Source organism: Neopsephotus bourkii, unplaced genomic scaffold, assembly GCF_033783945.1.
Source record: "Neopsephotus bourkii isolate Nb327-2 ecotype Australia unplaced genomic scaffold, CSIRO-AGI_Nbou_v1 NB_275, whole genome shotgun sequence".
Classification (NCBI taxonomy): domain Eukaryota; kingdom Metazoa; phylum Chordata; class Aves; order Psittaciformes; family Psittacidae; genus Neopsephotus; species Neopsephotus bourkii.
The window spans coordinates 1,453,265-1,477,834 of NW_026900784.1; the positions used below are offsets into that span (position 1 = coordinate 1,453,265).

The following is a 24,570-nucleotide window of genomic DNA, read 5'->3' on the forward strand; positions in this document are numbered from 1 at the left end:
GGCTGTTGAAACAGGTTCAGTACTCAGTTTCCATTTGTACAGGCTTGCAGAAAGCTGAAATTCTGCACTGGACAAAGTAATCCAATATGCTTGGCAAATGTAAGAAGTTGCCTCACTGGCACAGACCTCTTCTATCTAAAAACGATGGAAATGCCATTTCCACCTTTGTCTTCTTCCAGTGTCCTTGCGTCACTGGCACCCTGTTGTCTTTCCCAAGCACAAAGGATAATTCCAGGTTCAATTCACTGTGCTTCCACTTATCATGGCCAGAGCTGTGTCATGTCTGTACTCCTGGTAAAAAAAAAAGCCTCATGAATCCTCTCTTTTCTTGTCATTGCTACTTTATGGAAACACATTGGTTTCAGATTTTTATATTCAAGACAAGATGTAGTCAGATTACAGACATTTCAAGATATGGTTCCCACTGAAGTCTACTACCCTGAGAAAGCCATGCCTCAAAATTAGTTCCTAGATGGGGAATTGACACAGTTGTGATTTTTTATTTCTTTTTTACATGGCAAAAGAGAAAACCTGATTGGAAGGAATTATTTTCCATTTCCTCAATCCTTTTGAAAATATATAATGATATTTATGACTGTAAAACTATTCTGATTATTTTTCACTAATACAAATATTTTTAACTGGAGGGATTAATGATCAGATTCTTGTGTCTTCTATCTCAGCTGCTGCTTTGTTCAGCAGCTCACGAAACAGACCACCGTGAATTCACAACCAAAGAGCAGCAACAGAATGAGAGAAAGCTGCACAGAACAGGTGGAGAAACAGGAGAATGGAAAGATGGAGGGAATCAAGTATAATGTCTCATGATTACTTAATCGGCATGCCCACATCTTGTTCCATAATGCATACAAGATTTCAGCCACCCAATCTACTGAAATCCCTCCCAGGACATGTCAGCCTGTAAGTAAGCATCCACCTCGCATCCTGCTAGGTTATCCATCCCCCTTAGCATCTTGTTGTCTTCTGCTCTGTGTTATCGAAGCAGGTTTTTTATCCTTGCACTGTAAGTGAGTCTTAACATACTATTGTCCTACTGTTGCTTATGTCAGTCACTTTAAGATGTGGTGATTCCTGGGTTTCACAGTTGTTCTCATCCCCCACCCTTATTGTATCACCTACTGTATTTGGCACTGTCCTGTCAACCAACCACCTTGGCCATCAAAATATGGTAACTTGATGTAGCATGTAAAGGATATTGCTGGACAGACAAAAGCAGCTTCAGTGTTTCAGAGTACCCAGGTACATTAATAACTAAAATGAGTCATCCCAAAAGGGACTGAATCATTATTACTAGTGCAATACTGTGTTAGCCTGTGACAGAAGGAAGGTTTTTGCTAAGTTGCTCGGTCACCTCCCACAAACCCACTGCTGTAGGAGGGCAAGTCTCTAAAGCTGGTCTACCAAAAACATTCCTGCCCAATCAGAAGTAACTGTGGTCATGTCTCTCACACCTCCGCATAGGGAAGGAAAGAGATAACTAATGAAGTCTTCCATACTTAACCTGATGGGATGAAATTACCTGCTAGGACAGTGTATTTAGTTAGCTATCTGCAGGTGTGGGTTGGGGATGGAGCCATGAAATGGATGAAAAAATGGATTCCTTGCACGCTACATGATGTATATATGGCTTTTTTATTCCAGGACATCCTGCAGTGCTATTAGCCATGCTCTAACCTTCAGGACCCTTTCCCAGATGGAAACCCAATGACTAAACTGAGAGACTCTGCGCACCCTCTGCCCCCCATGTCTCATGGGCACACTCTCCTACAGCGAGGGACTCTCAGTAACCCCTGGGTTACCCAGCGCTGCTCCCCCTGCTCAGAGACCTCCATCCAGCATCCGCACCCTCTCCCTGGGACCCACGTTTCGGGGTGGCTGTCCACCGGGGCTCAGCCACAGGCACTGGGTGGGTGCGCCGGGCTGGGCCAAGCCGCGGTGCCGCCGCCGGCAGACCCCGGCCCCGCTGCGCAGGGCAGGGCGGGCAGGCCGCGCCGGGGCCCGCGGTGAGGGAGGGCGGGAGGGAGGACAACGCCGGGGGGAGTGGCCCGGCCGCGGCGGCCCCATAAATAGCCCTCGGCGGGGCGGCGGCGGGAGGAGCCGTCGGAGCCATCGTCGCCGCCGCAGCCGCCACCGCCGCCGGCCGCGGGCAGAGTCAGCACCGCGGACAGCGCCTGCCGCGCCCCCCGCGCCCCCCGCGCCCCACCATGACGGCAGAGACCCACCTGCAGGGCGTGGAGATCTCGGCCGCGCAGTTCTTCGAGATCTGGCACCACTACGACTCCGACGGTGACCCCTTCCCCCGGGGCGCGGGGCGCGGGGGGCGGAGGGGGGCAGACCCGCGGGAGGCTCGGGGTGAACACACCGCTTCCCGCTCCGCAATCGCCGTCCCGCAGCCCTCGGGGCCGGCGTCGGGGCCGGTCGAAGCGGGCAGGGAGCCGCTCCGCCGGCAGGGAGCAGACGGGTCCGAGACGTCCCCGCAAGCGCTGGAGAGCGGAGAGAGTTTGGAGGGAGCGGTGACGGGAGCCGTAACTCTTTCTTATTGTAGGCAATGGGTACATGGATGGGAAGGAGCTACAAAACTTCATCCAGGAGCTGCAGCAGGCAAGGAAGAAGGCAGGCTTGGTAGGTTAACGTTTTGCCCCACTTTTCCATCTTCTGTGGGAAAGAAGAGTTTACTTGAGCGAACTCAAGCACCCCAGTTCCTTCGGTTCTCTGTTGTCCTCACACAGTTCACGCACTTGCCTCACCAGGCACAGGGAAGTAGCTCAGTTAGAAATCAGCAGGTTGCAAATGAAATAAATGATCTAGTTTGGAAAGGTGAGGCCAGAGTCCACCTCCCCGGGGAGCAGGTCCTGCTTATAGCTTGCCAGGCTACGAGCTGCTGCTTCTGACAGTGGTCAACAAGAAAAGGCAGGAAATTGCCCTTATGTCTTGGACGGGACCTTAACCCATGGCAATTAATCTTATCCTATCCAGATACGTAGCAATATTAAAAAGAGAGGGAAAATGAAAAAAAAAAAATTAGAAAAAGAAAGAGGAAGAGGAAAAAAAAAAAAAAAAAGAAAACCCACCAAACAAAACAACAGTTTCAAGTTAATTGGACTCCTAATTTCGTACCTAATGGGCAGTATGGGCTGAAATGCATTTCTGCCCCTTGGTGGTCACTAAATAGATCTGCAGATGACTGCCAACCACTTTTTGCCCCATCGATGTTACACGCCAGGAGTATGAGCACCAAACCCTGGTAGTTAAATTGTTCAGAGACACAGCAAAGTTTTTGACAATGTTGTTGAAAAAACTCTGTGTGATTTATTAATGCATGAGTTATTAATTTCCTCTAAACTATTCCCACATGGGGAAAAAGCTGAGATAAAGAAAGAAAAAAAAATGAAAGAAATTAAAGATTCCATGTAAAGATTTGAATTAAAATAGAAGTTAACATTTTTAACAGATAAATTGCCTTTAAAATAATCAGTTTCTAAAACAGGCCACTTAGCATCAAACTTCAGTATAAAACCTAATGGAATAAATTTAAATGAACCTGTGCTAACAGACTTCTAAAGTAACAGATAATAAAACTATAATTTAACTGGATGGTTTGAGTGCATGGAGGAAACAGCTAAATACTTCATGTAAGGATACCTCCAAATTGAGTAATAGCTTTTCTATAATTAACTTTGCTTTAAAAGCTGATGTATGTTTTAGGAGTAAATGCAAAAATATATTAATATAAACCTTAATTTATTTTGTGGAAAATTGTAACTTCATGTTAATTGCATGAATGCAAATTTCACACAGCTGGAAGTCCTGTCCCCCAGCAATACCTCTAATGCACTTCAGTCTAGGTTATTGGTTAATTCTTCTTAAAGCTGTTTGTGTAGGCACTCATTTTCATGACTGTAAGTTTAAACTAAACTAAAAAAAAAAAAAAAAAAAAAACTCCCAGAAAATTGGCAAAGGAATGTTTTTAGAGAAAAAAAACAAACAAACAAAAAAACCCAAACATTTTCACAGTAAAGATTAAGTGTAACTTCAATACCTTTCAGGTATTGCGACAGTGTGTTGAAGTGCAAGAAACTTGAGTATGTCCTGCAGAAAGAAGACATTAAAGCCTGTGCATATTTAGTGTGACTGCCGTCTTAGTAGAAATGCTGATATATTATTCAGTAGTTAAAAAATTAATTAGAAGTTCAAGGAAAAAAAATATTTAGCATTGTAAGATCAGATTATTTTCTCTCTCAAAGCAAGTGGGCATCTCTTCTTAAAAACAGTGCCGGCTCAAAGTAAAACAGAAAAGCCTTGCAGGACTATTCTTATCTGATACAAATTTTGTAATCTATGCCTTTTTTTAATAACCCTTGCCTGTATCTCACACTATATTTTAATGCTCAGGTGATTAATTAGGTTTTCTTTTCCCATTTATCTGATTCAAACCCGTTTTTTAAGTGTTTTGATGAAAGGAGTGATCTAGAGTAGCAACATCAAACTCAGTACTTGGCCTGCTGGCTCTGGATATATGCCATCCTAGGTTTCAAATCTAGGCTGATTCTTGGATTTGAAAGTTCATTTGCCAAAAAAGCATCTCATTAGTTTGTGTCTTTTCTCACAGGGTACTCTTTCAGTACCTTTGTATTTCTATTATTTTGCCAGAAGGGACACACTGAGTAACTAGTGTAGGTTATATGTCATTTCCTCAGCTGTCCTTCTTTTAACAGCCCAAAGCTTCTTTGTCATCATTAACTTCTGCATTTCAGGTCACTTTCCTGCTCACTATTTTTGAAATATTCAATTATGCATTCTTCATAGCTGGATTTTGTATCAGTCATGCCATGTGCATTAATGAATCTCATTGATTTTGTCACTGAATAGAATGGTTTAAGATTTCCGAGTATTCTTCCCAAATACGGAATTGTTCTAATTATGTCCTAATGCTAATCCTTTTATTAACCCACTTAGTAAGCCCATACTTTCACAGATGATTTTTCTCAGACAGACCAGTAGCATGCAACCTGATTCATTCTGATTCCAAGGGGTGGATGTGTACTTGGAGGTTTTAGGGCTTGGGCTTTTCTTAGGTAACACTATGTCTTTTTGCTTCATGCATTATGGTAGATAGTGAATTGATCTGATCTAATTTCTGACATGTTGAAAGAACTTCCTCTTTTTTAAAGATAAAAGCTATATAAGTATGTAAGTATAGCTTCCATTTATTGTGCCCCACATTTACACAATATGTTCTCTATTTAGGTATGCCAATTGCCAAATAAACTGGGGGGTATAAGTGACTAACACAGAGGTTGATAAAGAGTCAATAGGTGTATTTTGGCTGAGCTATTTCACATCTGTTTCTTACTTTCTCTGCATATATAGATGATAGCAAAATTTCTCAACAGAAATGTGTGATCTAATAGATGTTTATGAATATAGTCACGTAAATGTTTCTGTAGTGCGATCTGTCCTTACATTTGCAAATCATGTTGAAAAAAGCCATTTTTTTCTAAAGCTCCACTTGGTTGGATAAGTATCTCTTCAGTTTTAAAGGGGGAGATTGAATTATGAAGGGCTAATTTCTTAATTTCAAACACTGAGCACTGCATCTGTACCTAGTTTAGGACCAGGCTTGGTTAAATTTAGGCAAACTTTTAGACTGAAAAAATTTATTTGAATATCATAATTCAAATAAGCCATCAAAAACCCCAAAAGCAGGTGAAGTGAACACCAAAAATAAAAATACCACCTTTCTGAAGGTAGTCTTAATGTACTAGAGGATGAGCATCGTGTTTTGTTTCACCTGTGCTGTGCCTCCTTCAATGGCTGGACGCTGACACTGTGGAACTGCTGCTAGAAAGATTAGTAAAATATTTAACCAGTACTAACTAAAATCCAGGTGTCTGAGTTCTCCATTCTACCTGCTAAGCAAACTTGTCCCCACTTTGGGATCATTAGATGAAAGGTGACATTGAAGTGCATTGTATTAATAACCATATCTCTAATTAAAGCCATGGCAAATTAGTATCCTGCCATGGATGACTTTGACAGAAATAGGATACTAGGCCATGACTGTATCAGCCACAAGGAACTGACATTTTACTTAGCTTTGGTAGTTGAAATCTGGGACAAACTACAACGGGCTTTGTACAGCTGAGATTCCCTGTGTTTCCAGTGAGAGAATCACTTTGGTCCTGTATAATCAGATGTATTATAGCAACTAAAATTTTAATTTCCAAAGACTTCTGCATCTTCATCTATAACCATAAAATTCCCCATTGTTTTAATGTATCTGTAGTCCTGATTGTTGCTGCATGGTTTTACTAGCTCACACCTATAAGAAATACAGAGTTAAGAGTTTTGCTAGTATTGAAGTCTGATGGCGGCTCACGTTAATGCAAATCATGCCAAGCTGAAGCATGAAATCAAATATTTAGATCTTCACCCCAAGGCTGGCACCTCTGCCATAGCCTAGAGCAAGGATAGCCTTTAGAGAACAGATATATAGCAGGGACCGTAATTTATATGAAGAACAATTATTCCAACTTTACTCTGTTGGATTTAAGGTACTGTTCAAGGTTTTCTCCCTTCTAAATCTGCCTCTCTACTTCTCAGCAGTGACATTTTGACTCTGTTTCTGTGCTAACCAAACACTAAACAGTGAAAAATATATCGTGATGAGTTCTTCCAGGATAAAATAGCATCCATTGTTCAGGAAAAATCTACTCAAAGATGTGGGAAGGCTATTTTGGTGTTCAGATACATTATACTGAAATGTTCCTTATTTTGAAAGATTTTGCACTGCCTTCAAGTTGCTAATTTAAAAATGAAAACTGAGAAAATTGACTAATAATTGGCTATGAACTTCACTGTCATCCTCTTAAACAAAAGAGCTGTTATACACATTTCCATCACATCTTTATAAACTTTTCATACTGTAAACTAAAAGAGGAGTTCTAAGTATTTAGATGCCAATCATTCACACTGACTATAATACCTTAGGAAGTAAAATCTATCACAATGACATTATTCATGACTAAAAATTACTCAATTTCATTTAAATTTGAATAATCTAGCTGCTAAAAGTGTGAGTACTTCACTAAATGTAGCATATTATTTGTAAATGAATAGAATATTCAAGTAAGTTTACATATGTTTCTTTGTATCTTAAAGTAATGATTCTCTTATTGTAACTTTTTAGGATTTAACACCCGAAATGAAAGCTTTTGTGGACCAATATGGGAAGGCTACTGATGGAAAAATAGGAATAGTTGAGGTAAGAGTTATTTTATAACAACAGACTGACAAGTTTACTTGCAGAAAATACATTTAGCACAGAACAATGTGAGCATAATATGTAAATATTTTGGATTTTTAGTTACACAGACCTCTCTGCCTTAAGGTCTTTAGCATTTTTTTCACTAATGAAAATTTTCATTAGCAAAAGGTGAGGTATTCCCTAGTCCTCTCCAAACATTTCACTACACTTCATTTAACTTCGCACTCTTTGCTCAGTAGAAGTAAGCATCAACAGCAATTTAGTTTTCCTGCAAAGCAGTAAGAGCTCTATCTTAGAAATTTAAATTGTGAATGGCGATATGATTTGTTTGTACCTATGATTTTGAACTAATGTTCTGTCACCACTCCTGTAGTAAGGATAACACACAAGTGAATGTACTTGGACCATCACTGTATGTAGTCTATTCTAAAAGAAAATACGTATACGGTAAGAGAGCATAAGTTAATCATGTTAAGTGTAAACAAAATTTGAATAGTAGCTGTCACCCATCTTGTAAAAGATCAGGATTTCTTATGAATTCCTTTCTTGAACTTTAACAGAACTTAAGGCAGAAAATTCCATTATTCCTTACTCCCACTTTCTAAAGAGGGCAAAGATAACCAACACTTTCTGAACATACAGCTGCTCAAAAATTGTAGAACTTACACAACTTGATAGGCAGGGGGGACTGTTGTGTTTTCTCTCGCTTTCACTCTTCAGTGGTGCAAGTCAAAAGGGACAGTTTGCTGGGTTACAGCTTGAGAAGTCACTTTTTCAAGCCTAAATCTACAACTCATTTATGTCACTGAGTGCAGTGAGACTGCGGTTTTATTATTAAGTGGTATTATTTTTTTTCCTGCTAATAAGAAATCTGACCTAGAGAGCTAATTAAGAAACAGCTGGAAACAAGCCAGGTCTGCAGAATTTCTACAGTGACCAACTTGGGGTCAGTAGCTAATTTTAAAACAAAGGACTGAATAAAATCTGCAAAAGTCAATAGGAAGTTATCACTGCTGATATAATAGATACTTTCAGGGTATCTTTTCTCCTCTGCCATGTATCTGAATTACATATACTTGTTTAAATGCATGCGTAACTATAACTAAACTGCTATGGAAATATGAACAGTTTGTTTCACTCGCAGTTATACTTTATTTTTAAAAATGCATCTTTTGACAATACTTAGCATTGATCAAATAGTTCTACATCTAAAAATAACCAGTGTTTATTTGAGTAACAAAGTGCTTGGGTTTGGACTAACAAATGCTTATTGATTTGGTATTCAAGAATCCTATTTCATTTAGTATTTTTGAGTATGTGTAATAACAAGCACTGGATGTAAGAAGAATGCGTAGACAGTGCCTGAAAAAGATTGTGTTTCTTTGCTCAGGAAATATAACTGAAAGTTTTACCTTTCAAATTCTATTTCTGACAGTGCTGTTGACTAATGTTGACTTAAAGGTGAGCAAATCCAATAAGGCTGATATGGCATGGTGCTCACCACCCCCAGTGAAGTGCCAAGCATGATCAGCATTACGGACATCACTGAGCATTGACAGTACTCAGTTTAGAGACTGAAGGGACTTTCTCCCTTAATATAGCAGATTCCTAACCCACTAGCTGTTTTTTATTTCTCTTACATCAGCATGAAGCTTGATTTGGAAAGTGCTGATGGGACTCAGATGAAATTTGTTGTACATGCAGAGAAGATGATATTAAAGTTAGTATTTATTTGGACTTGATTCTCTTTCCTTACAAATAAAAATGTCCAGGAATTCCACATTGCTCCCATTTACATAGTACGTCAAGTAGCTTTTATGAAAAAGTGTATGAATTTTGTTTTAAAAAAAGAAAGTAAAGCAGCTCAGACTCTCAGCCATTATAATGAATACCCCAGCATCTGAAGGAAGATGTCCTAGCAAATAATGATTTTTCAGGAAAGGTCTGTTGACTGAGATAAAGAGGAGGGTTAGGGTGGCTTCACAGAGGAAAGAGTGGATTTTCAGCTCAGACTAAGTGTTGATTCTGGCTTTGCAAGCACACTGCAGTTATCTTACTAGCTTTTATCCAGTGCCCTCCAGCTAAAGACAGTCTGACCTGACCACTTGCTTGTCGTTGTGTAATTCACCTTTTGTACATATTCCGACCAAAGCTTTCACTAAAATTTAGATGTGAAACCCAAGGTTTCAAAACTCAGGACTGCAGTAATTCCACATTCAAATTATTTGAAGCTTACTGTTCCTGTAAAAATAGCCATGTATTAGCCTAAAATATTCTTTTTGCTCCCATTCTTTATTATAGGATTTTAAAAGGCAAACTCACTGTATTAGGTGAAAGGAATTTTAAATAGTTAAATGTCAACAGAATTTACTTTAAGAATGATTTCCAGAAAATAGTTCTGATAGTGTTGTAGAGCTAAGAATATTTTTTCTCCATAAAAACAGCAGAGCTTACAGAAGCAATCACTAAACTGCTGTTGCTGCCGTACACAAACATGTAGCAGTCCTCACTCTTACTCAAACGCCCTCAAAGTCCCCTATGATTACCCTCACAAAGAAGTCATCACTAGAAATAGCACCAGGTTTCTATCTTTCCTCTTTGAGGTGGTATAACTGGGACTGGGAAGTTGAGCCAGTTTTCACACAATGTCCTCATCCCTTCATAACGCAGTTTTCCACAGAAGGCAATTTAATGCTATTTGATGCATGAGCTTGGAGAACTGGACTTCCCTTTAGCTATATTGTTTCTATTACTCTAAAGGGCACAAAAGAAAGAAAACATGAAAGACTTTTTATTTTTTGGCAGAAGCCTGAGCTGATACTGGATATTGAGCTACTACATCTTTGTAACTTGAAAGCTTGTTCTTTCCCCTGAGACTTACAAGGGGTCAGAGGTATAGCTTAAAATAAGATAATTTTCTTCCAGAGGTAATATATCCTGTACTTTAAATACAGCTTGGTACTTCTAGTAAACTGTTAATGATTCTTTGGAAAGTCAGTAATTTACATTTATCCTTGCACTTTGTACTATCTTACAGTGCCTTTTGCAAAACTTACCAGCTAGCTACAGACATCCCACAAATGACATCTAATGTACAATTCCCATGAATGTACACCCTTTCCCATTGTCATGATCAGTCTCTTCCCCCAAACTCTTCTTATTATCATAACCAGTTCTTCCATCAAAAACATTTTATGTTGAGTAGGGATGTACTCTAAAAATCAAAGCTTCCCTGTCATGGGATAAATATTTTTTTCCATGAATCTGTACTAAGTTACGCACATTTAGCTGTTGTGTACATATGAACATAGAATCATAGAATGGTTAGGGTTGGCATGTACTTAATGACATGTGTACATACTATTGATAATGGAGTTGCTGACAAAACCACATTAAGTTGATTGCGTTTGGTGTTCAGCCATTTAGTGAAATCCCTCAGAATCCTCTGATGAGCCTGACAGTCTGCCATCAGATGTACCATGTCTGTAAGGAGAATGCTCTGATTTGTCTTTTCAGTCATAACCACACTTAAAAAGTATAATTGATTCCTTGCATAGATAATTTTAGAGAAACGACCTCTGTCTCCATAACTTTTCTATACCTGTAGGGTGAGAGGGAGACCTGAATTCACTTACTGGACTCCAATAAAAGAGCCAGAGCAAGTAGGCAGTATCACGGAAATAGACAGAATGAGGGATTTGTGCGTGTGAAATAAAGGCAGAAAATAAAAAATCTGACAAAAAAATTTAAAATGGGGCTCCAGAAAGTCTGCAGATGTCATTTTTCATAAAAGAATGCAGCTAAGGAATCTTTTTTTCTCGATATTCTTTTCCTAGTAAGCACAGCTGGTCTGTTCTTCAACTAAAAAGTTTTCCTTAATCAAAACAAATTTCATACATTTTGGGAATAGAAAAAGATATTGGGCTTTTGTTAAAAACAAATCATGATTTTACATTAAATTATACAGCATACTCTCCATCTTGTACATTTGTCCCTTGCCAAAGTTGAGTTATATGGTAAATGAACATTTTCAATAATCAGTACAATAATGTCTGATTTTAAAAAAGCCTTTTGTAGAGCAGAGGCATTGGAAGAACCACCCCCGATTTTGCAGGGCTAAAAGCCCTTTTGATTTCTTTCTGGTATTTATAGCTCTTCTTGAACACGTCTCTGTGCCTGACAAATGATGACCTGTTGCCATCCTCATACAGTGCCCGCTTGCTTTTTCAGTCTGCTGACTTTCCCATACATTTTTCTTTTTACCTTACACATGTGTTCTTCATGTCAGCTTTCCTCTCTCTTCCACCTCTGACACAATATCTGTGAGTAGTCTATTTTCCTCACTTTCTGAATTCATGGACCTTCGCACTTACCAACTAAACATCTTTGTGTTATGTTTTCCCTTCATGCCAATTCCAAGCTTTTCATCACAGGTCCTAACTCTGCATGGGTGTATTTTTTCCTTCTTTCCCCAGGTGCCCCTTTAGTATGTGCTGTCTCACTCTTTTAGACCTTATTTCTGTTTGATCTTATGTATATGGCAAAGCTGAAAGCCAGAAGTTTTTAGAAGCATCTTCCAAACATTCCAGCTAGCAGGATGACGCTTCCTATAGGCCTACAATAGGGCCATAAGCTTAAAGAGAATTTCATATTCTTTTTAAGAGTTTCATGCTCTTTCAGATGCTCAGCTGCCTAAAGAAGAATCCAAATTTAATCTTTCTTAAATTCTTTTATAGCTTGCTCAGATATTACCAACAGAAGAGAATTTTCTGTTGTTCTTCAGATGCCAGCAGCTAAAGTCAAGTGAAGACTTCATGCAGGTACAGTATGAAAAGTTACCTTTTGTAAAATCATCCAGGACCCACTTGCCATAAATATGTCATTAAAGCATTCACTTTCTGATTGCAGACATGGAGAAAATATGACAGTGACCACAGTGGCTTCATTGATTCTGAGGAACTTAAGGTAAACTGGTATCTGTAACTATGCACAACATGAGAACAGGCATTGGATTACAGCCTGTGCTGCTATTTGTTTCTTCAGCTATCCACCTGTGCATGCTTTTGCATTTCAAACAAGACCGAAAAACAGTATGATTAGCTGATGGTTTTACTGCCAGTAAATTAAAGGGAAACTCTAATCTGATTAATGTTCTTTAAAACATATTTTAGTTCAGATCAGTGTTTGTCTCAAGTGACTCAGGGTAGCAGGTAGCTTGCAAGTAAGAAATACTGAGGAAGCAAGATAAGACTCTAGGAGGGTTGTGTTGTCCTTTTCTTGGTATATTAGGGAGGAGGGCTGTTTTGTTGGGTTTTTTTCCTAAGGGCATCACTGGCCTCATGATCTCTCAAATATCATGTAGCCCTATAATTTACACTTTAATACTGTTAGGCTAACACAAATGGAATTCTATTGCCGCTCCTTGATTAACTTTTGGGGATTTTTTTGTATGAGCTTTAATAGGCACAAATAAGAGCAGAGCTGAGATTATTCCATTAGCCATCTCAGCACTGCAGAGTTAACAAACCTTAAAACTAGAGTGATTTACCTCCCTAATCATAAAACTAGCATTGATTTGTAGATGCTGAACCACAGTCACAGAATCACAAAGTGGCTAGCAGGGACCTTGAGGTCATCTGGACCAAGACCCCTGCTGAAGCAGGTCCACCTACAGCCAGCTGCCCAGGACCATGTCCAGATGGCTCTTGAATATCTCCAAAGATGAAGGTTCCATAACCTTTCTGAGCAACCCATGCTAGTGCTCAGCCACCCTCACAGCGAAAAAGTGCTTCCTGAAGGAATCTCTTGTGTTTCGGTTGATGTCCATTGCCTTTAGTCCTGTCACTGGTCCACAGCCTGGCCCTGTCCTCCTTGCACCCTCCGTTGAAGTATCTATATATGTTAAGTCCCCCTGAGCTTTCTCTTATCCAGGCTGAACAGTGCCAGCTTTCTCAGCTTTTCCTCATAAGAAAAATGCTCATATACAGCAACCTCTAAGTAGAAAGGTGCCATTTTTCCACAGTTCAGTTGCTCTGGATACAGTACTGTAGTGGTTTCTGAATTTAATTCAGAAGAACAAAAACAATTCATAGCAAGAGAAAGACCCAGCAGTGTTTATCTATCTAATTTGGGCAATTTTGGCCATAGTGGTATTCTAAAGAACTACATAAGCCTTATTAATTAAAGCACCAGGAGATCAAACTGTCTGAAATCCTCACAGCTCTTTTGTTCAGAAGAATCCACATCAGACAGTTCACATCTTTTTTCCTTTTCCCTTCCTCTTTGAGTCTGCTCTCTGTGTGATGTTTGCCAAGGATTCTACCTTAAGGTAACCCTCAGGCAGACAAGCCTATTCTTCTTCTGGCTGGTCGCAGCAGGTCAGTGTATCTAAAGTGGTAGGATCAGAAGGAGGCAGTGTAGCACTTGAGAAAATCTCCAGCTGTTACACAATGCTTTCAGGACTGTTGCCATTTGCTATAATTTAAAATAAACTTAAAAAGCAGGGCTGATTGAGGACCAGCTGAAGAATGAAAGCATTTTAACTGGATTCCTGATGGCCCCACCTCTCTTCTCCTGTGAGAAGCTGTCTGCTTCAAAGAAACAGGCCATTTTAACATGTTGAAAGATATAATGTCCAGTTTTATTTTTAGATCAGTATTTCTCGACAAGCCCAAACACTCTAAGTATTTGCTATGTGAGGAGTACACCCACTTACAACTTTGTAAGAGAAATTTAAGCTGGAAATCAGGAAAACATTCTAACAATAGTAAGGGCAGTGGAATACCTTGTCTAAGGGGGAGGCAGACTCTCCATGACTGCCTCTATTTAGGATAGGTTACTTAGGACAGTAAGTCAGGAAGTTTAGATATAGATGATCCTTTCTTGAGACAAGGAGATGTATTGGATAGCCTTTCAATGTCCCTTCCAGTTCTATTTCCCATCAAAGCACGCAAGATTAAACGTATCCCCATAACATCCATTTACAACATTTCAGTTATTTTCTTTGTGTGCAAGCTACGAGGAAGGCCCCCCAGCACAGAGGGAGCCAGACAACAAGAACTATAGTGGTTATAGTCCTGTGGCTATTGATATGGATGCATTCAAGTTCAAGAATGTCATCTATGCACAAACAGATTTTCTTACCAGCTACCCCATTTTCTATCTTGCAGTGTGGCTCAAAATTCCACAAAGATAATGACACTCCAAATGATGACGTACTTAGGTACTTCGTTGCACATTGACAGACATACAGACATCTCAGTTCTTGAAATATCCTTGTTAAATAAATTGATATCTTTCTCTTTTAATGCCACAATCTAGTACCAGAATGTAAATCACTGAATGGGTGGAAACATTCTTATCTTTCAAAGTAAAAAATGGCTGGTGTTTCCAGTCAAGTGTTAGTTACTATGTCAAATTCTCATTCAAAAAATGCAATGAACTGGCTGCACACATTTAAAATATAAGGTAGGAAGAGGCAACACAGGTTAATGTTCATGTCTAGCATCAGGCACTGCCATAGGCAAGGAGAAAACTTGATTAATCATTGATCTTTTCTGTAAAATTGTTCCTATGTTGCAAGAAGTGATTGGGCATCCAAGTCTTCAAGGAGACACAAGGTTAATTAGTTTAGTTTACTGATAGTGCTGATTAGGAAGCAATATACTTGAAAGACAAACTATTTTTTCCAAATTCACAATATAACAAATGGCATACAACGCAGAAAGTTTTATGAGTCACTTTTTCCAAATAAAACCACAGTATACTTGAATTGATCAAAAGAAACTGTTATATTCTTAGCTGCTAATTACAACTTCTTTTCATACTTACTTGGAACTTCAGCAGTAAATAGTAAAGTGGGAATAAAATAGTATTTTCCATTACTTTACTCTGAAGATAGCAAGTCAAGCATTTTATAGTGTAGTTAAAAATTCACCTATTATGCTTCTATTTATTTTAACAGAGCTTCTTGAAAGATTTATTACAGAAAGCAAATAAGCAGATCGAAGACTCAAAGCTAACAGAATACACAGAAATAATGGTAAGATTATTTTCAGGCATATTGCATCAAGACTGGATTAATCCAAACTCTATTTATCTTTAGTCACTGGAAAGCTCCAAACGATTTGGAGCCCCACCAGGTCCTAATCAGGCTATGTCGCTGCAACAGAGAGATGACTGTGGCATCCAGCACAAGTACTTCTGTAGCTACAGAGCTTTGATGGACAGCTTTCAGGGCTGCTTAAAAAACAAAACAAAACAAAACAAAAAGGAAAAAAAACCAAACACCACCACCCCCGCCCCCCAAAAAAAAGATTTTTGAATTTTCATGTTATTTATTTGATACTGGTCCATACTATAGCATCTTCCCCTGTCCTGCTTCCCTGTGCCATTAGTTGTAAAACTGAAATTTCACAGTTCATAGGAGAAAAACTGTACTTGTCAGAATCGTAGAATCACAGAATGGGTTGAGCTGGAAGGGACCTTAAAGCTCATCTAGTTCCAACCCCCTGCCATGGGCAGAGATGCCTCACACTAGGACCAGGTTGCTCAAAGCTCCACCCAACCTGGCCTTGGACACTGCCAGGGACGGGGCAGCCACAGCTTCTCTGGGCAACCTGTGCCAGTGCCTCAGCACCCTCACAGTAAAGAACTTTTTCCTAATGTCTAAATCTATCCTCTGCTGGTTTAAAGCCATTCCCCCTGTCCTATCAGTACTTTCTGTTATAAAAAAGTCCCTCTCCAGCTATCCCATAATCTCCTCAGAATCTAGAAAACTAATAGAAAACATACAGTCCTGAGCAGCTGCAGGCAGGCACAGCCAGCCACTAACAACCCATCAAAATCCAAAATATGTTTACTTCACAGCTGCCACTGCTCACCTCCCCCAAATGCAAATCTCTTTTCATGGGAAATGCATGAAAGACAGATGCTTTTATACAAGGAAAGGAAATGTTAAAAGGAACCAGGGTGTTATGTAGAAATAAATGTTTATAGAATTGGTCTCTTTTCTGTTCTTCTTTGCCATTCATTGTGCATTAACCCAGTGGAATTAGGTCTTTTTTTTCATGGCATTAATTCTATCTTTAAAAGGATATACACTTATCTAAGTACAGGATGTCGCTTTTCCTCTTATCTAAAAATTACATCTAAAATTACTGTGATTGAAAGTGATGGGATGGAGTGTGGGTGGTGGTGTTTTCAGTACAATGTCTAAAAATGTTTTGTATGGTTTGCTGCTTTTGTGACTCTTTTATACTGCAAAGACAAAATAATACTTGAAAGTAGAAAAATGGAGCTATATAGACATAAAAACTAGAGAGGACTTCCTACGCAGGTGCAATATCTCCATGTACTTCTAATAATGAATATAAGCTGTGCCTCTCAAGCAGCAGGAGCTCATCATTTCAAGGCTTCAAAGGAAAACACTTTAATACAATACAGTTATTAAAATCATTAGAAATAATATTCACTTATTTTGTCAAAGAATATATTCATTCCTATAATTTAATTATAATTATTTGGAGAGATTTAATATCCCATTTTCATACCCTTAACAAAATGTTATCTACAGCATCTGCTCATGCTTTTCTTGAAATATATCACAGAAACAGAACATGTTCTTTACTTAAATATTTAGATCTTGCAGCCAATTGAACGAAAAATCTATGACTTTCTGTCTAAGGAATTGAATGGTTTGGATTCAATTGAACTTTACCCAACTGTTGTTTCACCTTTATGAATAGGGAACAATGAAGCTATTATCAAATCCTGACATGAATTCAAAAGTAAAATGTTATCATGTCAACATTCATTTATAAACAATTACATGTGCATTTCTCATATGGATTCATTCACCTTTGTAGGCAGATTAAGACCTACCTTGTAGGTTAATCACAATTGTTCATCTAGATTCTTCTTAGGCTTTTGCAGTAGAATTAATTACTAAAATTACTTAGTATTTTAAATAAATGTGTCACACAGCAAATGCGACAGATTAAAACCTGGGGCTAGCATTTCAGCATGAAATAAAGGCTAAATTTTGTTGAAGTTTTCCAAAAAGTGTTTTTTTCATTATATTGATTTATTCTGGTTATTAACGTAAAACTATACATTCTTTCAGCTCAGGATGTTTGATGCAAACAATGATGGAAAGTTGGAGCTTACTGAACTGGCCAGGTATGCCTTCGGTCTTTTCCACAACAAATACCATGTACCATTGTTGTTATGGAAGCAGCTAAATATTTTGACCTTTGTTTTTTTCTCTCCAAAGACTACTCCCTGTACAGGAAAATTTTCTTATTAAATTTCAGGTACGAATATTCTCATTCTTAAGGTAACTTATTACCATCACACATAACTGGTGTCATTAATTCATTTGTTTTCCTTTTGGCATATAGGGTGTCAAAATGTCTGCAAAAGAATTCAATAAAGCCTTTGAGATGTATGACCAAGTAAGTCTTCAGAAAACCTTTTTATTAGTTGCATAGTTTGAAGGCACTTGTTTTCTGAATTTGTGGAAAACTAACCATAATCTTCAAATGAAAAGTAAATATTTAATAAAATTAATGTTAATTTTCAGGATGGCAATGGATATATAGATGAAAATGAACTTGATGCACTACTGAAGGATCTCTGTGAAAAGAATAAAAAGGTAATCATAGTTGGCTTTTTTTCCCCTTAGAGATTAGATTTCATTTAGGTTTTAAGGACACTTTAATCCACCCTATTAAGATAAATATAGAACTGCTAAATCATAATTCCTGAAGTCAAAGCACAACTAAAAATCTTTGCAGAAGTCATAGCAGTGTCAATCCTGAACTAGTAGAGAGTTATGATTGTTTAGCAACACTCTCAAAGCTTGCTTCTGAGACATTAACTGTTAGCAATCTAACATATGGCTGTAATATGGATAACATACAAATACATGAATAACATTTGCAGTGTGTTACTACTGGATAGGCTGAGAATACCCTTTTGTTTTCTCATTTTCTGCCAGTTACCAGCATTGTTCATACTGGTAACTAAACAGGATTATAAAGCATTATCTGTTCTTTAAATAGGAATTAGACATTAACAACCTTGCAACGTACAAGAAAAACATCATGGCCTTGTCTGACGGAGGAAAGCTTTACCGAGCAGAACTGGCTCTTATTCTCTGTGCTGAAGAAAACTAGAACTCTTCTATCATGTCCCCTTAACTAGTGATGTACTCTATCTACACAATAACTGTGCACTATAAGGGAGTAGGCTGTATTTTTAAACTGCATATAGAAAATTAGCCAGGATGTGTGGCACATTCCTTTCAGTTTGTTTCTATACTGTTTGTAATGTACAGTTTTTGTAACAATAAGATTGATAAAGAGAATGTCTATGTTTGGGCCAGTCTGTATAGTCAAAAAGAAACTAAAATATGTCAGGGTTGGATTTGTTTTTTGTTTTTGCTTGTGTTTTTTCTTTCATAAACACGGCTGGAAAACAAATTAAACCTGCTGACATTGCTGTGGTCATCATATCCTTTGACACTTGCAACATTTCTTGTTGAACTACATAACAGATCTGCAGATATCTTTTCCCATTACAACTAAATGTTGCTTGATGCAAAACATCAATTCAGATTAAATATGATCTAGGTCTGAAACAGAAAAGAGATGTTGGCATGTCTGATTTCCAAAATTTAACAAGGTACTAAAGAAGTATTTCAGTTGTCAAACCACCCACTTACAGGTCTGTGCTCTCTGAAGTTTTTCAATTACTTGTCTCACACTCATGGCATATAGACAAAGCATTTATCTGGGATAGATCTCCATGCAGTAGTTGATGAAAATATAGTGTTTTACATCTAAATGTTTAACTTTACTGAATTTAAACATAGGCACTTCAGAAATAAATGCCTTTAATCTGTCTTGGAATCCTGGCTAAATGACAGGTAGTATAGCTAATACACAGATTAACATATGATATTATAAGTGTACCTTTCATGACTATTGCTGTGTCAGAGAATATGACAATCCATTTTCTAAACTATTTTCACATTTTGCAGGTTATAATTCTAGTAAATTGCTGTTTTTACATCATATTCTGTGCAATCTCTAATTAAATTTAATATCCTATGATTGTTGGCGTCTAGCTTGTCTATCTCCTGGATTCTTTTTTCTGTAACATTTAAAGGACAAAACAATTTAAAAAAATGATGTGCCTCCTTGGATCTTACACTGAATTACTAGTCTATAATAATAGTATTAAAATTAAACACTAAACAAAGCAAAAGACTTTATACCAATTTAGTAATTTAGTTTATGTGGTGGGCTCTGCTTTTAATTATGCTCGAGAGGTATTTTTTAAATGGGAACTATACTATGGAAACACCCCTGTCTTCCTGAACCTTTGTTTTTTTTGGCCTGGCTCCTTTTTCAGTTTACACCAGTTCTATGCCAGACAACTGCATGATGTCCAGGCCCTTGCTTCTGGTATGTACTGGTGTAGAAAGGAAACTGGGCTGTCTGTTAAAGCCAATAAACCTATATTGTATCCACGTACAACTGTTTCAGAAGCAATTCCAAGTTAACAGATCAGCTGTTTACGACTTCTCAGATTCATCTGTGTGTCTTATGTAACAAGCAGAAGCAAATGCATTTTATCTGAAATGTGTCTCAAACAATGAGGTTCAGATCCTCCAAGATTAGAGTCACTGAACTCCCACCTTAATAAATCTTTGAATTCCTCAGGTGAACTCAGGCAACTAAATACCATTTAAGAAATGGCCTTAAGCTGTGAGTTCTCTCCAGTCTGAGCCTTGGAAAGTTAAGGAGTTGGTGGTATGGGATGGGATCTTCCTAAAAAAAGCCACAAAAACTTAAAGTAAGATTAAGCTAGCTCGTTCTCACCACTCCATGCACAGTGATTTCTCACCTGCTTGTTCTCTTTTCTCTATGCAATGTGAAATACAGTTGTGTTTGTTAAGTGAAGGAACAGTGAATCTGCCTATAAGTACAATAAATGACTGATATTGTTCATACCGTGCACTTGAAACCCTGGATTTTGCATTATTTTAACTTTTTACAAGTGTAAAGGTAAAGAAAAAAAAAAACCCAAAAACTTGTACATAAAAATATGATGGGATTGTCTGCTAAAAGTGTTACAGTGGAAGATGAAGTGTTTAAAGCGTTTTGACAAAAAGTCATCACAGAAACTGAAATCTGCCTTCCTGAGTATGTGTAAAGTTACCTGTCACTGATGTGCTCTGAAGTCACCCTTCTACCACTGCTGCTGCCTACCAGCTGGCTCTGCTGAGGAGCACAACACAGAAAGCAGGTCCCAGTCACCCACAGGCAGGACGTTTCCTGCAGTTATTGCTCATAAATAAAACTTGGACTAAAAGACAGCAATTCTAAACTCCAGTTCTAGCACAGGTGTCTGCTATGCCAGTGCAAAGCAAAGTACAGCAAATATGGGTAAGTCAAAACTGCTGTAAAAACTCCAGGATTTAAAACCTCTAAAACACTTGTGGGTGGAACTCTTAAAAAATGTCAGAATTGGAGCAGAACAAGGCTTAGAATAGTAAGAGAGGTGATGACAGAGAAGACTGCAATCTTCTTTCTTCTGGCAGACATCTGGTGACCAAAAATAGGATTGAAAGCAAAATCATAGCATGCACAAAAATCAGTTTCATGAGGTAGTGCAGGTACTCCAGTCATATTCATGCTAACAGAGAAGCTGACTGACATGTACTACCTGGAATCCACTTTACTGAAACTGTTAACCATTTTACTGTCTAAAAATAGATATTTTATTAAAATAAATACTCAAATAAGGTCCCAAGCTAATACTCAAAACTACTGTCCTACTCAGACAGTGAGTGCCTGTTTCCAGATGTCACAACACAGCTTATCAGCGCACCTTGAGGCTTGCCTGATCCACAGCCACTAACGCTGGCCCACTGACAGCTATGACAAAAACCACTACCCATTATGGAGAGTATCATGCCAATTTTCACTGACCATTTAATCAGGATTGCACACAGCCCTTGAAGCAGGTGATCTGGCTTTCGCTCACTGCTGCAGTGTTGTACCCTGAACAGTTCAGTATCACAGCACCACCCTAACCCTGCCTGCTTACAACTCAGTTACACACCTTTGAAAAGATTACCCACATAAGCTTAGGAAATTTTAAGCAGCATATTCCACATGCAAATGTCAAATACAGATGAGGATGCTGACAGCCAGTGGCACTGTTATGTAAAATGAACCTTGTCTCACTAAATGCACACATGCTCCACTTAAACTGGAATTAAGTCTTCGTTTCATTAGACATCAGCTTCTTCTGATTAAGTTCCATTCAGCATCTTGTGCATTTATACTAAGCTCTCATCATAATCATTGATCTAATCACTGGTGTGGAGGCATACTAAGACTCACACCTATTTGCTGTGTCTACAAGGAGGCTCAGAACCTTTATTTAGGCACCCAGATATATGTGCCCTGATTTTCTGAAGTGCTGAGCACTTCCAAATCCCTCTGAAATCAACTGAAGTTGTTCTGCACCAAATAAAAGAAGGTGAATGCACCAAAATCCCAATGATAATTTTATTTTAGCGTATCTTAAATTATCACAAAAAAGACTAGGGCTTTCACCTTGGTTAAAGAGAAGTTACGTGTTTAGCAGTTATAACACTAGCTGCTCCACGGAGTTACAAGTTTCCTTCCAACTCACTGTCTCTACTTATGTGTTATCAGCGCATGAAAAAAACTAAAAATAAATGAGCAGTTCATGTGCCAATCAACTTGGAAGCCAGCATGGACAGGTGGAAACTCAGTTGCTTCAGACGGTGTCATCATCTGGTTGTAAAGCAGATTCTTGCATTGGTAAACAAAAGCAACATGCTCAACAGTGACTGAAATATTCAAAAGGAGGGAGGGAATTCCCAAAAATAGAACCAAAGATTGACAGCAGTTCTAGTATCATAGTGAAAAGGCAATACCGATACTGACAACTGATCTCTTTCAGCAAATGATTTTCATAACTTGCTTATAAGCTGCTACTATAATACAATACCACTTTTATAGCACTGAACTAATCTAAGAAATTTTAAGACAGGTTCAAAGACAGTAAATTGTCAGCTGAAATAAAAAGGGTAATTTCAAGATTTAATCAAGCAGACAAAATGTACTTCTCAGTTGAAAACAGACAACAAATCCTTTATGAATGTCTCCAAGTTGAGTCCATAGAAGTGACAACACCTTCGACTGATGGGTCATGCAAAAGTGATTTAAAAAGAGGTATTTAGATTCCAGCAAATTTTTCCATGTGATCCATCAAAATCAAACTGCCTCTGCAACCCACCACCTTTTCTGACCAATTCCTCCACTTTCTTATCCCTTCCTTCATCTCCACAAAATTATTGTGCAGCAAAGTAATACCTTTTTCACACTTCCCTTTATATCGTAGCTTGCTGGCAATCTGAAGTAGGGTCAGGAGGTAACCAGCTCAAGACAAATTATGTCAGCAAAGAACAGTGTGCTTAACATGGATACTGTCTCTTATCCATTTTTGCTATGTTTGGAATAAAGCAGCTGTGATGACCATGCTTTAAATCTGTGGTAAGTGTGCAAGCTACATAGCTGTGAAACATGCTTATGGATTGGGCACCTCTTGGGAATTAGGAATATTTCATGCCTCTTTCAGGACAGTCTCATCCCTGTGGGCATCTAGAACAGGTTCCAAGCCAGGCCATATTACTGCTATAAAGGTACTTTCTCTTGTCCTTTTCCTGAGTTCCGATGTCATGTGTTCCTGCTTTAGTAACAATAGCACTTGAGATGTTCAAGATTTATTTATTCAAAGAAATGTTCCTTTACTGTCCCTAACAAGTGTAACAACTAAAGACCGAAATTAATCCATTCTCCTGCAAAAGTGGATGGCTACATCAAAGTTAAGTTTTTTTCACTTAACTAAGTCTATACATTACAAAATATTTTATAAACTATCCAGTAGGATATCATAGAATCACAGAATAGTTAGGGTTGGAAAGGACCTTAAGATCATCAAGTTCCAAGCCCCCTGACATGGGCAGAGACACCTCACACTAAACCATGTCACCCAAGGTTCTGCCCAACCCGGCCTTAAACACTGCCAGGGATGGAGCATTCTCAACCTCCCTGGGCAACCCATTCCAGTGCCTCACCACCCTTACAGTAAAGAATTTCTTCCTTATATCCAATCTAAACTTCCCCGGTTTAAGTTTTAACCCATTACCCCTTGTCCTATCACTATAGTCCATAGTAAAGAGTCCCTCTCCAGCATCCTTGTAGGCCCCTTTCAGACACTGGAAGGGCTGCTGTGGGTCTCCATGCAGCCTTCTCCAGGCTGAACAGCCCCAACTTTCTCAGCCTGTCTTCATACGGGAGGTGCTCCAGTCCCCTGATCATCTTTGTGGCCCTCCTCTGGACTTGTTCCAACAGTTCCATGTCCTTGTTATGTTGAGGACACCAGAGCTGCACACAACACTCCAAGTGAGGTCTCATGAGAGCAGAGTAGAGCGGCAGGATCACCTCCTTCGACCTGCTGGTCACGCTCCTTTTGATGCAGCCCAGGATACGGTTGGCTTTCTGGGCTGCAAGCGCACACTGCAGTTGGTTAATGTTAAGTTTCTCATTGACCAACACCCCAAGTCCTTCTCTGCAGGGCTGCTCTGAATCTCTTCTCTGCCCAACCTGTAGCTGTGCCTGGGATTGCCCCGACCCAGGTGTAGGACCTTGCACTTGTCATGGTTAATCTTCATGAGGTTGGCATCAGCCCACCTCACAAGCATGTCAAGGTCCCTCTGGATGGCATTCCTTCCCTCCAGCATATCAACCGAACCACTCAGCTTGGTGTCATCGGCAAACTTGCTGAGGGCACACTCCATCCCACTGTCAAACATATAACCCTTTAAAACATGATATGCCATTTCCAAACCCTGCACCAACACATTGTGTGTCTTCTGAAGACAGAATGTTCTGAATCTGAAAGCAACTACCTTGCACAGTCTGAAATATCATAGGTACAGGCAAGATAAAATATTCTTATTATAGAAGCTCAATAAAATTTAAACTGTGCTTTTTGGTTCTGTCACTGAACCAGAATGCTTTACATTTACAAAATGTTTTGCTGTCACTTTACAACTGGTAATTCATTTAGCTACAGTGAATAGGTAGAAGATGCTTTGGGAAGTAATACCTGTTTCTGCAAGTGATAAATGTTCCGGTTTTGAATGAATATCCAGAATCTACTTGCAAGACAGC

General features: G+C 38.8%; 1 protein-coding gene across 1 annotated transcript; it reads left to right on the forward strand.

Moving 5' to 3' along the window:
- Positions 1-2,105: 2,105 nt before the first annotated feature.
- CALB1 (calbindin 1) lies at positions 2,106-19,401 on the forward strand. Its single transcript, XM_061346797.1, has 11 exons — positions 2,106-2,307; positions 2,567-2,643; positions 7,211-7,285; positions 12,025-12,108; positions 12,197-12,253; positions 15,252-15,329; positions 17,412-17,467; positions 17,562-17,601; positions 17,689-17,742; positions 17,871-17,942; positions 18,352-19,401. The coding sequence occupies exons 1-11, from the start codon at positions 2,226-2,228 to the stop codon at positions 18,463-18,465; spliced, it is 789 nt and encodes a 262-aa protein (XP_061202781.1). The 5' UTR covers positions 2,106-2,225; the 3' UTR covers positions 18,466-19,401.
- Positions 19,402-24,570: the final 5,169 nt, after the last annotated feature.

Coding starts and splice junctions, on each gene's coding strand:
- CALB1 (XM_061346797.1), top strand. CDS start 2,226: ATGACGGCAGAGACCCACCTGCAGGGCGTGGAGATCTCGGCCGCGCAG. Junction 12,109..12,196: donor CAAGTGAAGACTTCATGCAG/GTACAGTATGAA, acceptor TTCTGATTGCAG/ACATGGAGAAAATATGACAG. Junction 15,330..17,411: donor CAGAATACACAGAAATAATG/GTAAGATTATTT, acceptor ACATTCTTTCAG/CTCAGGATGTTTGATGCAAA.